Raw genomic sequence first — 13,424 nt, 5'->3', positions numbered from 1 at the left:
CACAAGGAAGTTTCCTTTGTGTAGTTATTTAGGTGGGAAAATGTGGCCAGTTTGATCTGCTGGAATTTGAAAACTTTTAAATGAAGCATTCAGACAAAACTGTATTGATCCACCAGAAAAAGCAGTAAAAAGATAGAAAATAGAGGGAAAATAGACAAGACTCACTCTCAGAGACCCAGTGGGAAAAACTTTAACGAAGTAAGGGTGGGAAACCTCAGACAGAGATGGTCACAGTACAAGTTGATTTGCATCCTAACCATGCACGAGTGCCGGACTATTGTCCAGAGGAATTTGGCACACTTCAGGAAACAGCTGTGTCGACCGCCTCATTTATAATCTGCAGCAGGTGTTTGTGATAAAATTGGAATTAAGTGAATTTAACCAAACTGCAAACTGAAAAACAGAAAACCAAGTTTTGTATTATCAGAGAATCTAAATGTATTTGCATTATATATTCAAATTTTAGCATATCTGGAGGAAACCAGTCATGTTGTTTCCCTCCAGATGGTTGTTGACGTCAGGCTCTGTCTCTGTTGGAGCACACGACCACCGACCATCACAAAAGCTCCTTTCAAAGACCTTTGTAGTGCACTGACCACATCATTCAGCACTGAGTGTGGGAAAGTGAGAGCAGGTATCTGCTCACACCAACCACAAACTGAAAAGCAAAAAACACACCTGCTACATCTGGATATCAGAAAAAATGAGAAAAATCCATACTATATGTTATAATGAAACAGTACTGTTCATTATTATGAATGATATTGTTTTCTAGTGTCCTTCATCACTTGGGAAATGAATTTGGTCACTTTGCCACATGAGTTGAACTTCATGTCAGAAGGAAAAGATCAGATCTGACATTAAATGATTTTTCCATAGAAAAACACACAGACCATCTGATGTCTGATTGAGTTTGTGTGAGAACCAAAAATGTTACTTTCAGGATAATCAATGACACTAAGTGGGTGTCAGGTGAGACATGAGAAGTATCTTAATCAGAGAAACAGTTTGATTTGAAAAGCGTGTGCCGAGTCAAAGTCACTGATCTCAGCATCAGGCAGCAGATGTATCCTCTACAGGGTCACCACTTTCTCAGATTCACACAGAGCTTTCGGAGTCTTTTACGCTGACACACACACCCACCCAAAAGTGCTCCATCTGTTCCCTTGGAATGTATCAATTGTCCCCTACTAATATGACCACTGAGCATGTGGCAGGCAAGATTTCTTTTCTCTAATGGACAGCTCTCTGATTGGTCAAAACTGTGAGAAACTCCAGTCAGACCAAGACCCACACATTCATATGGAGATGTGGGAGTATAAATAGGAGGGATGAAGGCAGCAGTGATCAGAGTCTCTCTACAGAGACCTCTACAGCACAGAGATCCAGCCATGGCAGCTACAGTCTCTCCAGTAATGACTAATTCTCAGGATCATGTGACTCTGAATCATAAGGTAAATTGGATATTATCAGAATGTCATCCATTATTCTTTAAAGATTGTGTTTGATAACACTAAAACTATGCACCAAAACTGTTTTATTAATGACTTTGTTCTTCTTCTTGCAGCTCAGAAAGCCTCTGGTGGAGAAGATCTGCAGAGAGAGAATCATATTGAACAGCTCAAGTCTCTTCTGGGTCATGAGCTCCTCAAACAGCAGCCAAACTCCAAACTGGAGAAGGCAGACATCCTGGAGATGACTGTTTGCTTCCTGAGAAGACTGCAGCAGCAGCGTCAAACCGTAGAATCAGTTCTTGAACAGGGCTATTCCAGGTGTGCCCAAGAGATGGTCAACTTCCTGTCAAAGGTGGAGGTGAAGACTCAGTCCCAGAAAAACCTGCTGAACCACATCAAGCAGCTGCACACTTCCTCTGTTAAACCCTGAGTGAGGCTGACTTCTCTCCTCTGAGCTACACAGTCCAGACCAGCATCACCAAAGACAACACACTCACCAGCTCCCTCTGGAGGCCGTGGTAGAAACCTGCAGACTGGAATCACTACTAAACACTGATCATATTGGTCAACGATTGCAGGGAAAGAAAATTCAAAGACTTGTTCTTCTGTATGTACAGAAGGTGTTTGTAAAACCAGGCATAATTCACATGTTCATGTAACAAATATTTCCTATGGAAAGAATGAAACAAGCTCCTCTTTCATGTTAAGAAAGAACATTTGACATTCTTGTTCCAATTTGCATTTACTGCTGATATTTACTAGCAGTGTATGTAAAAATGTGCATCACATTGTGGTGACTTATGTTGAAATGAAGTTTATTACTTCTTGAATTTTATCATGTTGATAACACACGATTGCTCAAATGTTGCTGAGATGTTTCTTCTAAACTAATTTTAATCTTTGTGATTATTCTGCATTGTTCTGTGTCAGAGCCAGATTTATTTTTGTCCTTTGTTTAAGAGGATTATATACCTGACACTGTAAAGTCAGTGGATTTGGTTCAGCTATTCATATCACTTTGTGATTGTTTTAATGTGATTTGTTGTAGAATCCCTTTGTTCTTTGTCTTTGTTATAAAGTGCAGTTTGTGCTTATTCCAAAGTGTATTTTATGAAAATGTGACATGCAGATTCATGTCACAATGTTTGTGTCTTTTGTAAAGATGATTGGTCCCCCACTCATTTTGAGTGCAGTGTCTTGGTGATGTTACCAAGTTATTGTTGTGATGCATCATCATTTATCTTACTCTCATATATAAACTTGACGCTCTGTTTATCTTAATAAACAACCACTGAAAGGACATCAAAGTGTTTCTGTTATCATTTCATTCTATGTTACGCATATATGTCTTGTAGTGATAGTGGATCACTCATCTAGGCATCCTATACATTTATTGGGCCAATATCACTATATATTGTAAAAACAGCAAAGCTCACACCAGGACTATGGTGTAGTAGGGTGACAGGTGAGGGCTTCATGATCATATCTGGAGCCTTATTCTAATCCAAATGTCACAGAAATTAAAATGACAATAATATTCAAATCAAATTAAAATATCTGATGAGTTATAACTCATATGGGACTTTTTGTATATGCAATAGCTTGATTGAAATAGTCCGATAAGTAATGATATGTGTGTCATGTTTTCCTTAAGCAGTCACCATTTTTGGAGCAGTCGTTACTTGGAGGCTAAAACTTTCATGATAACTATTGTCTCTTCACATGATGGGTAAGGGGACACACTCCTATTGTTGTTCCAGTGACACTGTGAAAGGACAGAGTGTGGGAAACCAGAAGAAACTCACTCACAGAGCCCCAGCGGGACAACAGATGCTGACCTCTGTCCTGAGGAGAAACATGTCGATAGGTAGTATGATGGAATGAAAACTGATGATGGAAAACAACAACACATTTGTATGGGATTAGTTACTTTTAACATACCATGAAATAAAATAACATGAAAATATTTGCTGATCTCCAAAGTTTTGTAGCACTTAAGAAATAATGTAGTTGTAATTTAATGGAGGAATTTATGAGATTACAATATCTATAAACATTTTTATGATCATAACTTTAAAGTGTTTGTGATTTTTTTTTACCCCCAAACTGTGACCTGCTGTTTTAATCTATAATACATATATTTACCAGAATTCACACAGATCCATACATATTGTACATGTAGATAAAATTACATCTTGAGGAGCCTTTTTCTTCTCCAGGACCAAAGAGAAGGAGGGTCACAGTTCAAGTTGATTTGCATTCTTCACCACACGGGTTTCTGACTATTGTCCAGAGGGATTTGGCACACTTCAGGAAACAGCTGCCTTGACCTTCTCCTGCATTTCAGAACATGAGATTTGGAGCTTGTGAAAACATGAAAGTTTCATGATGGGCAATTTTCAAACTTTGTCCAACTGTAAACTGAAATAGTGGATCATGGATTGTATATTATTACAGAAAGCAAAAATATTCAGCTTTTGAAATTTGAGTAAATTTTGAGTCAACCAATCATGTTGTTTCCCTCCAGATGGTTGTTGACGTCAGGCTCTGTCTCTGTTGGAAGACACGACCACCGACCATCACAAAAGCTCCTTTCAAAGACCTTTGTAGTGCACTGACCACATCATTCAGCACTGAGTGTGGGAAAGTGAGGACAACTATCTGCTCACACCAACCACAAACTGAAAAGCAAAAAACACACCTGCTACATCTGGACATCAGAAAAAAAAAAGATAAATCCATTCTATATGTTATAATGAAACAATATTTTTTGTTATTATCACTGCTATTATTTTGTAGTTTCCTCGCAGAACTATCTCAGTGATTTTTTTATTTAATCTTTAAACATTCTCTACAACACTTCAGAAATTTGGTAACTTTGCCACATGAGTTGAACTTCATGTCAGAAGGAAAAGATCAGATCTGACATTAAATGATTTTTCCATAGAAAAACACACAGACCATCTGATGTCTGATTGAGTTTGTGTGAGAACCAAAAATGTTACTTTCAGGATAATCAATGACACTAAGTGGGTGTCAGGTGAGACTTGAAAAGTATCTTAATCAGAGAAACAGTTTGATTTGAAAAGCGTGTGCCGAGTCAAAGTCACTGATCTCAGCATCAGGCAGCAGATGTATCCTCTACAGGGTCACCACTTTCTCAGATTCACACAGAGCTTTTCTTTTACGCTGACACACCCACCCAAAAGTGCTCCACTCGTTCCCCTGGGATGTATCAATGTGGCGGGCAAGATTTCTTTTCTCTAATGGACAGCTCTCTGATTGGTCAAAACTGTGAGAAACTCCAGTCAGACCAAGACCCACACATTCATATGGAGATGTGGGAGTATAAATAGGAGGGATGAAGGCAGCAGTGATCAGAGTCTCTCTACAGAGACCACTACAGCACAGAGATCCAGCCATGGCAGCTACAGTCTCTCCAGTAATGACTAATTCTCAGGACCATGTGATGTGATCATCTCTCTTTGAATCATGAGGTAAATTGGAGATCAGATCAGAATGTCATTCATTATTCATGAAAGATTTTGTTTGATAACAATAAAACTATGCACCAGAACTGTTTTATTAATGACTTTGTTCTTCTTCTTGCAGCTCAGAAAGCCTCTGGTGGAGAAGATCTGCAGAGAGAGAATCAACAGCAGTATTGAACAGCTCAAGTCTCTTCTGGGTCCTGAGCCCCTCAAACAGCACCCAGACTCCAAACTGGAGAAGCCAGACGTCCTGGAGATGACCGTTTGCTACCTGAGAAGACTGCAGCAGCGTCAAACCACAGAATCAGGAGTTCTTGAACAGAGCTATTCCAGGTGTGCCCAAGAGATGGTCAACTTCCTGTCAAAGGTGGAGGTGAAGACTCAGTCCCAGAGAAACCTGCTGAACCACATCAAGCAGCTGCACACTTCCTCTGTTAAACCCTGAGTGCGGCTGACTTCTCTCCTCTGAGCTACACAGTCCAGACCAGCATCACCAAAGACAACACACTCACCAGCTCCCTCTGGAGGCCGTGGTAGAAACCTACAGTCTTCAGTCAGCCTTACTAACTTCAATGATCATATTGGTCAAAAAATTCAGAGCCGCATTCTTCTGTAATTCAGAGATTTTTAAGATTTTTCCTCTTGTTCATACAGAACAATTTACTTTTTTTGGTTTTTAGTGGAAGATTTTTTTTTTCCTGAGGAAATCAAAGAAACAAAGTATTTGGTTTTTTGAAACAACATATCTTGTCATGCACATTGCATGAATGAAATCTGATTGCATCTGAAATTATTAATATTACCTACTCTTCAGGTACTGATGATGTTATATTAACATTTGTTATCTTTAGTTTGTTATTGACCCAAACAATAACTTTTGACTAAAGACAGAAAGCATCATGTCAACATGAAAACTTTCTTCTGTATGTACAGATGTTTTCATAACCTGTTATTCTGCTTTTTCATGTAAAAAAAAAAAGAACTAGAAAAAATAATCCCTATGGGAATGACACAATGTCAGATTATTTTTCATTTTTAGAATCATTGGTGTATCAATTAAATGCATTTAAGTTGATAAATACACTGTATAGACAGTGGATTGACTTATTTGGATCACTTTGTGATTGTTTTAAGATAATGCCTTTTCGAGCATGTTTTATGAAAGTCTGATATGAAGATTCACATCATACTGTTGGTGTCTTTTGTAAAGATGACTGATCCTCCACTCATTTTGAGTACGGTACCAGGCTGTTGTGATGTATCATCACCTCTATCTACCTCCCGTTGGAGCCTTTATAAAATGTTAATACTGAGTGTGTCTTAATAAAGAAATATTGTGATCATACAAGGTTTTGTTCATTTGTCAATCCATAATTCAATCAAAAAGTGGAAATTCACAACTGGAAGAGGACTTCATTTAAATATAAAAATTCAAATTTAAATGTTTTTTTTTCTTGAGCTTCAAATATCAACAAATTATTGGCCACCACTTTGGAGCAGTCCCCAGGCCATGGGAGGGCCAAAACTTCAACGATAACTATTGTCTTTTAATATTATGGGTAAGGAGACACGCTTCCATTGTTCTTCCTGTGAAAGCAGTGAAAGGACGCAGTGTGGGAAACCAGAAGAGACTCACTCACAGAGCCCCAGTGGGGACAATGAATGTTGATCTTTGTCCTCGGTAGACAGAGAGTGAAATGGAATATGGTGGCATAATGCTGAAAACCGATCATGTTAAACATACAGGTGTTAAGATACTTAACATGCAAATATTTATTCTTATTAATAAGCGTCCAAAATGAATGTACATAAAATATGTCACTAACATCCTTTCAGCGGTGGATTGTTGGCACACTTTAGAACCAAATTAGGCTGTGAGTCCTTAACTATCGATCACTAGTTGGTTATGTGCAATCCAAAATTTCTCCATTAAGTGTAATAGTTAGGTGCAGATTGTTTTAGTTATAAACAACTGATTTGGTTTTGACAGTAATTTGGGATTTTTATCAGGCCTGGTCATGCCAACCAATCATGTACTTTCCCTACAGATGGTTAGTGACGTCACGCAGTTTCAGTCAAAGCACAGCCAAACCTTTATATAATGTCTTTTCAGGGTCCTTTTGTCGTGCACTGACCACATGATTCAATACTGAGTGTGGGAAACTGAGAGCAGCTACAAACCAGAGACAGAGGACACACATGTGACATGGACAAGATGACTTTGTCCAGCACAAAAACTGTGTATTTTTCCTACTAGCAATTTTCAGCACTTACAGTCAATTCAAAGAGAGAGAAAAAGTTTAAAAATAACATACAGAGAAGTCCAATTCCAAAAAACATTTCATGATCACATAGTATTCTCATAGTTTGGCAGAATATATACGGTGTGAACTTGTCGCTACAAAGTCATGAATTGGTGCTCATAACTTTGTAAACATCTACCTTGCTTTATGTGAAACACAATCTGTTTGTGTCTTTTATAAAGACAGCTGTTTCTCTGTTCAGTACAGTGAGTAGACATGTTTTTTTTTTGTTGACGTTTAACATAAATATTTTTTAAAAAAACATGCCAATTTATTTAAATGTAATTCATCTTTAAACCAGGCTATCAGTTTTCAAGAAATTTAACAGACAATCAAACTACACATGTTTTATTTAACTAAATTATCAAAGTCTGGAGCAATATAATCGAAACTCATTTAATGAAGCTGAATTATTCGTTTTGTGTCACTGTATTTAATTGAACAACATTAAGCCATCAAACCAATTCATGTTTTTGTGCATTCGTGCATGTTTTCATTTTTTTTTTAAATGTAACTTTAAACACATCCCTTTGACGTCAGACAATGTATCTAATGTGTTGTATAATGAGGCACACTTCTATTGTTCTTCCAGTGAAAGCAGTGAAAGGGAATTGTGTGGGAAACCAGGCAAAACTCACTCACATAGCTGCTGTGGGACAATAGATCCAGACCTTTGCCCTGACAGATTAACAAGGAATCAGGAGTCTAAACCCTCCTCAAATTACAAAATCGCACGGGCCATCATACTTTTTCTTTTTCTAACTAAGAGAATAACAGCTGAAGTCCAAGTTACAGTATATTGCTTATGATATCTGGCTTTCCAAAAGGAAACAATTCCTTTATCATTACAAACAATAGTTTAAATAAACAATGCTTGATCAAACTCAAAATGTGTTATAGATGTATATCATGGGGTTCAAGAAATGCATTCAAGGCTTAATGGGCAATTATTTGCTGAGAAGCCCATCCACTGTGTAGCACCTGCACGTGTGCAGTCCATTAATGAAAGTCTATTTGTAGGCAGGCACCTGCTAATTTTGGAGGACTGTGGCAAAAGCACCAGCAGCTTTTTATTACTGCAAAGGGATTTGGCACACTTCAGCAATCCCCATGAACACCCCATCACAGTGATTGCAACCTGAAAATATGATGTGAAACTACTCTGATTATGGCAGATTTTCACCACAATTTCAAATTTTACTACCACTCAGAGCCAGCCAATGGGATCCTTTCCTCCAGATGGTTGGTGATGCAATGCTTTCTTTCTACTGCAACACACAGGCAGCATCTGCCACTAAAGTCTCTTTGTGGCTCACTGACAACAGCACAGGGAGTGAGTGTGGGAAACCCAGATCAACGTGTTACTCCCATTGACTAAAAGGCACATGTCACTGACACAAGAGCAACAGCACAATTATTGCCTTGAGTACTTGAGTAAAGCAATAAACTACAGCAAACCAATCAGAAAACTAAAACAGCCCACAATACCAATCTGATAAACTGTCAACATGTTAGTAAACATAACTTGTTATCCTGCATAAAAATTAAGCATTTCATTAAAACTGAATGATGTTCAGTTGACTATTTATTTAAAAAAAGATGCATTAAAGGTTTGGGTTTAGAAATTATCAAACAAATTGAGACCAAAAAATCGAAGTAAGTTTTACTTTATATGTGGTTCATTAATTAGATCGTTAATAGATCATTAAGCTGGGATGAGGAGTCATATTAGTTTTCTTTACAGGGTTTCTATTTTCTGAGATTCAATTTGAGTTCTGAGAGTACTTCTCTCCCAGAGTCCATCACCTGTTCCCCTGATCTCTAGCCACTGTTTCCTGGGCAATAACAGGAGCACGATTGGCTCAGACTGGGAAAACTCAAGCAGGGAAAGACCCAAACATTCATATAGAGATGGTGAAGTATAAATGGGAGGGATATCAGGTTCTGTCCACTGAGACCTTTACAGCACAGAGATCCACCTACATCCCTACTGCAATGATCGCTTATCAGGAGAAAGTGATCCCAACTCATTAAGTAAATCACAAATTGACGCAATTGTCAAAAACTTGTAATAAATTAGATAAATTTTTACTAAAACAAAATTCTTGAATTTTTTAAAAATGTATTTTCTACTTTCTGCAGCTGGGAAAGCCTCTTGTGGAGAAGTTGTGCAAAGACAGAATTAAGTCCTGCGTTGAGCAGCTGAAGTTTATCCTGGATCCAGAGCTCCTCAAACAGCAGCCAGACTCCAAACTGGAGAAAGCAGAAATCCTGGAGATGACTGTTTGCTTCCTGACAAAGCTACAGCAGAGCAAATAGCAGAGCTGATAGCAGAGAAGCCTGCTGACCCACTGCTGAACCAGCTGCTCTGGTGCTCTGACAAGAACCTGACAGAGGCTGACTTTCTCCTCTGAGCTCCACCAGCATCACCAAAAACTAATGTTCAAACAACAGCGCCCTCTGGCGGTCAATGATAAAAGCAGCGAATAGTCAACAACCAGAATAAACTTGTCTGCAGAGCCCTTCTGGACCATCAGATACAGACCTTTGCCCTGAAAGAACAGAGCTTAAAACGTCTGTTATTTTACAACAATCAGTTTAACATCAAGCCTTTGATTAAAACTGTTACTCTAGTTTTTTATATATCACACCACTATTTTGTTCAGTAAACTGTTTCATTTGCAGAGTTTGAGATAGATCTTTATTTTTGGGGTCAAACTAACTAAAATAATTTAGCAATACATTACAGTAATTTAAAAATTCAGTTACAACATTTTTTTAATGGCACAGCTGTAGTGGACCCGTTGTTGTTAAATTTGTTTTAACTACAAAGGTTCATGAGCTCATAGTAAGCACAGCGGGTTAGAGTAAAGTTGAAGTGAGGTTAAGCATTACAAGATGAAGCTGTATCCTGTTACATTTAAGACTATGTGAGGTTTAAGTTAAGGGGAAACAACTTCAGTTTCTAAATAATCTAATTCCACCCACAGGCTGCAGCTGTACATATTTTTTTTCAGCTGCTGCAAAATCTGACCTTCTTGTTGTTCATGTAAACTCTGAGTGACAAAAAGTTGAAGGCCATCCAATACTGTTAATATTTTTGCTTAAGTTATTTATGTCAATTATGACAGGGCATGACATTCAGTTTTATTTTTACATAGGTAAATATTTTTAAAGATGATTCTATGGGAGAATTTTCAACCTGCAACAGGGCACAAGAGTTATTTATTATTATTATTATTATTATTATTATTATTATTATTTATTTATTTATGGTTAAGTGAATACTCTGGAGAAAAGAGTAGGACACATTCACCCCACCAGTTGTGAATTATCCACCAGAAGCACTGGACACACTTCATGAAACTGCCACCACCATCCCCCACCCCCAGGACCCTAAGAGGTGAGATTTTGATGTAGTTGATGGTCAGTAATCAGTAATCATGATTAGCATTAGAGGTATAAAATGTGTAGCTGATTGCAAACTGAAAATAATACTTTCCAAATTGTGGTACCCTAATTTGATTACTTTAAGAATGTTTTTTTTATTATAAATTTTAATTGTAACATCTGTCCAAGGCAGCCAATGGGATTCTTTCCCTCCAGGTGGTTGGTGATGTAACCTCACGTTTCTATAACAACCCACAGCATCTGCAACAGAAGTTCTTTTGTGGTTCATTGACAATAACACGGGTGTGGGAAACTGAAATTAAATTGCTACTCATGCTCACTATATGGCACGTGTCAAAAGACATGACTGCATCTGGTCGGCTACATGATTATTTTCTAGAGACATTATGATTTAATTAATTGGTACAACACCAAAATATATTCTTGCATTTGTAAAATATATATATAAAACAAAATTTGTAACTCTTTATACAATAGTATAAATGAAATTATCAGTTAAAATCAAATTGATGTTTACAGTTTCCCTTAATATTAATCTCATTATAAACAACACATGCGAAATAAACCATTAATCCCATTATTTTATTTTTACCCATAATTTTTACATTAAAACATGAATGTTTTTCCCTGACATGTGATGGGATAATCAGCGTGTGCTCGGTCAAAACCATTGATCCCAGTATCAGGCAGCAGATCTCCTTTCCCTACAGGGTCACCACTTTCCCATAATCACACAGAGATCTGTTACACTCCCTTCGTTTACCCACAGTCTTCCACCTGTTCCCCTGAGACCTCACTATTATCCCCCAGGCATTAACGGCAGCATGCTGCTGGCTCCACATGGCTTATTGTCTCGCAGAGCACTCTGATTGGCTCAGACTGTGGGAAACCTCAACCAGACTAAGACCCACACATTCATATGGAGATGCTGGAGTATAAATGGGAGGGATGAAACCAGTAGAGATCAGATTCTCTCTACAGAGATCTCCACAGCACAGAGATCCAGGCATGGCACCTAAAATCCCTGCAGCAATTAACAGTTCTGAGGAGCATCTGACTCTGACTCACAAGGTAAATCAAAAATTAATGAAATTTGTTTTCTATAAAATTGTATCAATTATATTTTCTTGCTAACACAAAACTCCCGAACAAATTTATTAATTGCATTATTCTTCTTTGCAGCTCAGAAAGCCTCTGGTGGAGAAGTTACGCAGAGAGCGAATCAACACCTGCATTGAGCAGCTCAAGTCTCTCCTGGGTCCAGAGTTCCTCAAACAGCAGCCAGACTCCAAACTGGAGAAAGCAGACATCCTGGAGATGACCGTTTGCTTCCTGACACAGCTACAGCAGCAGAGAAACCTGCTGACGCACTGCAACAAGCTGCAGACTGCCTCTGATAAGAAGCTGAAAGAGGCTGACTTCTCTCCTCTGAGCTCCACAGTCCAGAACATGATCACCAAAAAAAACAAATGTCCGATCAACAGCGCTCTCTGGAGGCCATGGTAGACACGACAAACTGGAGTTAATACCAAGAAAAAAGAGACCATATTGGTCAAACGTGACAGGACTGAATTATTTGAACTTTCTGTGTTCTTCTGTGTGTGCAAGACGACATTTCCTGAGGAAATGACAGCAATAGAGCCTTTCGTGTTAAGGAAGAAAATATCTTGTCATGCATGTAGCATGAATGAAATCTGATTGCATCAGCGATTATTATCAATGCCTAATGTACGTGTTATGGTAACATAGTTGTATATATAGTACTATAGTTTTTGTCTGTTTTTTTTCTGTGCAAGATGACATTTCCTGAGGAAATGACATCTTGCACATTAAGAAAGAAAACCTCATGTCATGCATGTTGCATGAACCAAATGTAGTATTTTGTTTGTTGGTTTTTGACCCTTGTGATCTAAGATTGAAATGTCCTTTTTCTGGACTGATTGTAAAATTAAACTTGACCCCCATTTAATATCAAAACAGATCTGTTCTAAGATCCAGTTGTTTATCCTTTTAATTATAAAAGGCTTGATATGACCATTTTAACCCCCACTTCACTGAGGATTAAACAGTATATTATTTGTACCTTTTGACAAACACTGATCACTTTGTGATTACTGAAAACCAATCTGTTTTAAGATTAATATTTTATGTTTCACACTGTCAGCTTTTTTGTGATAGGTGTTTCTTTTTTTCCTTTGGGAACGTAAATGTGATCTGTTTGAAGGTCGATATTAATAGTTTTCATATTGATTAATGTGTTCTTAAATGCTGTAAATATTTTGTCTTTCACAAAGATGGTGTCCCTTCACTCTCTCTGAGCACAGTGTGCCTTGTAGAAATCTACAAGTTGTCGTTGTGATGTGTCATCACTTCCTGTTTAAAACATTTATGTTTTATGTGGCTCTTGTTAAATAAACAAACACTGCCAAGTGAAAACTGTATTTCCATGTTGTTTGTTGTGGTTTTCATAAGTAATGGCAAAGATGTACTCCATTCACTTCCAATTTAGGTCAATTTAAGGGGTGTTTATCACAGATCTTTGTTTAATTTACATATCCAATTAAAAATGCTGCAGTCTAAAAACTATTTAGGTTAGAGCATACAAAAGAAAAACAAGGTTCAATTCTTTTTTTAATGAGGGGAACTTTCTGGATATTTGGGTTTTTAAAACAAAAATAAAAGACACTTTTTAGACACTGCTACTTTGATAAAATTAAGTGTTTCTGTTGTAGCTCTCACTTCCATGAAACCATCACAAATGAAAT

General features: G+C 37.6%; 1 protein-coding gene and 2 pseudogenes across 1 annotated transcript; all 3 read left to right on the top strand.

The window, feature by feature from the left end:
* Nucleotides 1–1,254: 1,254 nt before the first annotated feature.
* On the top strand, nucleotides 1,255–2,241 carry LOC113022110 (transcription factor HES-5-like; annotated as a pseudogene).
* Nucleotides 2,242–4,749: 2,508 nt separating this feature from the next.
* Nucleotides 4,750–5,593, top strand: LOC113022108 (transcription factor HES-5-like; annotated as a pseudogene).
* Nucleotides 5,594–11,607: 6,014 nt separating this feature from the next.
* On the top strand, nucleotides 11,608–13,055 carry LOC113021655 (transcription factor HES-4-like). Its single transcript, XM_026166355.1, has 2 exons — nucleotides 11,608–11,730; nucleotides 11,842–13,055. The coding sequence occupies exons 1-2, from the start codon at nucleotides 11,608–11,610 to the stop codon at nucleotides 12,163–12,165; spliced, it is 447 nt and encodes a 148-aa protein (XP_026022140.1). The 3' UTR covers nucleotides 12,166–13,055.
* The last annotated feature ends 369 nt before the right edge of the window (nucleotides 13,056–13,424 follow it).

This window comes from Astatotilapia calliptera, chromosome 5 (genome assembly GCF_900246225.1).
Source record: "Astatotilapia calliptera chromosome 5, fAstCal1.2, whole genome shotgun sequence".
NCBI lineage: Eukaryota > Metazoa > Chordata > Actinopteri > Cichliformes > Cichlidae > Astatotilapia > Astatotilapia calliptera.
This window is presented reverse-complemented; position numbering and strand designations above follow the sequence as displayed.

Coding starts and splice junctions, on each gene's coding strand:
- LOC113021655 (XM_026166355.1), top strand. CDS start 11,608: ATGAAACCAGTAGAGATCAGATTCTCTCTACAGAGATCTCCACAGCAC. Junction 11,731..11,841: donor ATCTGACTCTGACTCACAAG/GTAAATCAAAAA, acceptor TCTTCTTTGCAG/CTCAGAAAGCCTCTGGTGGA.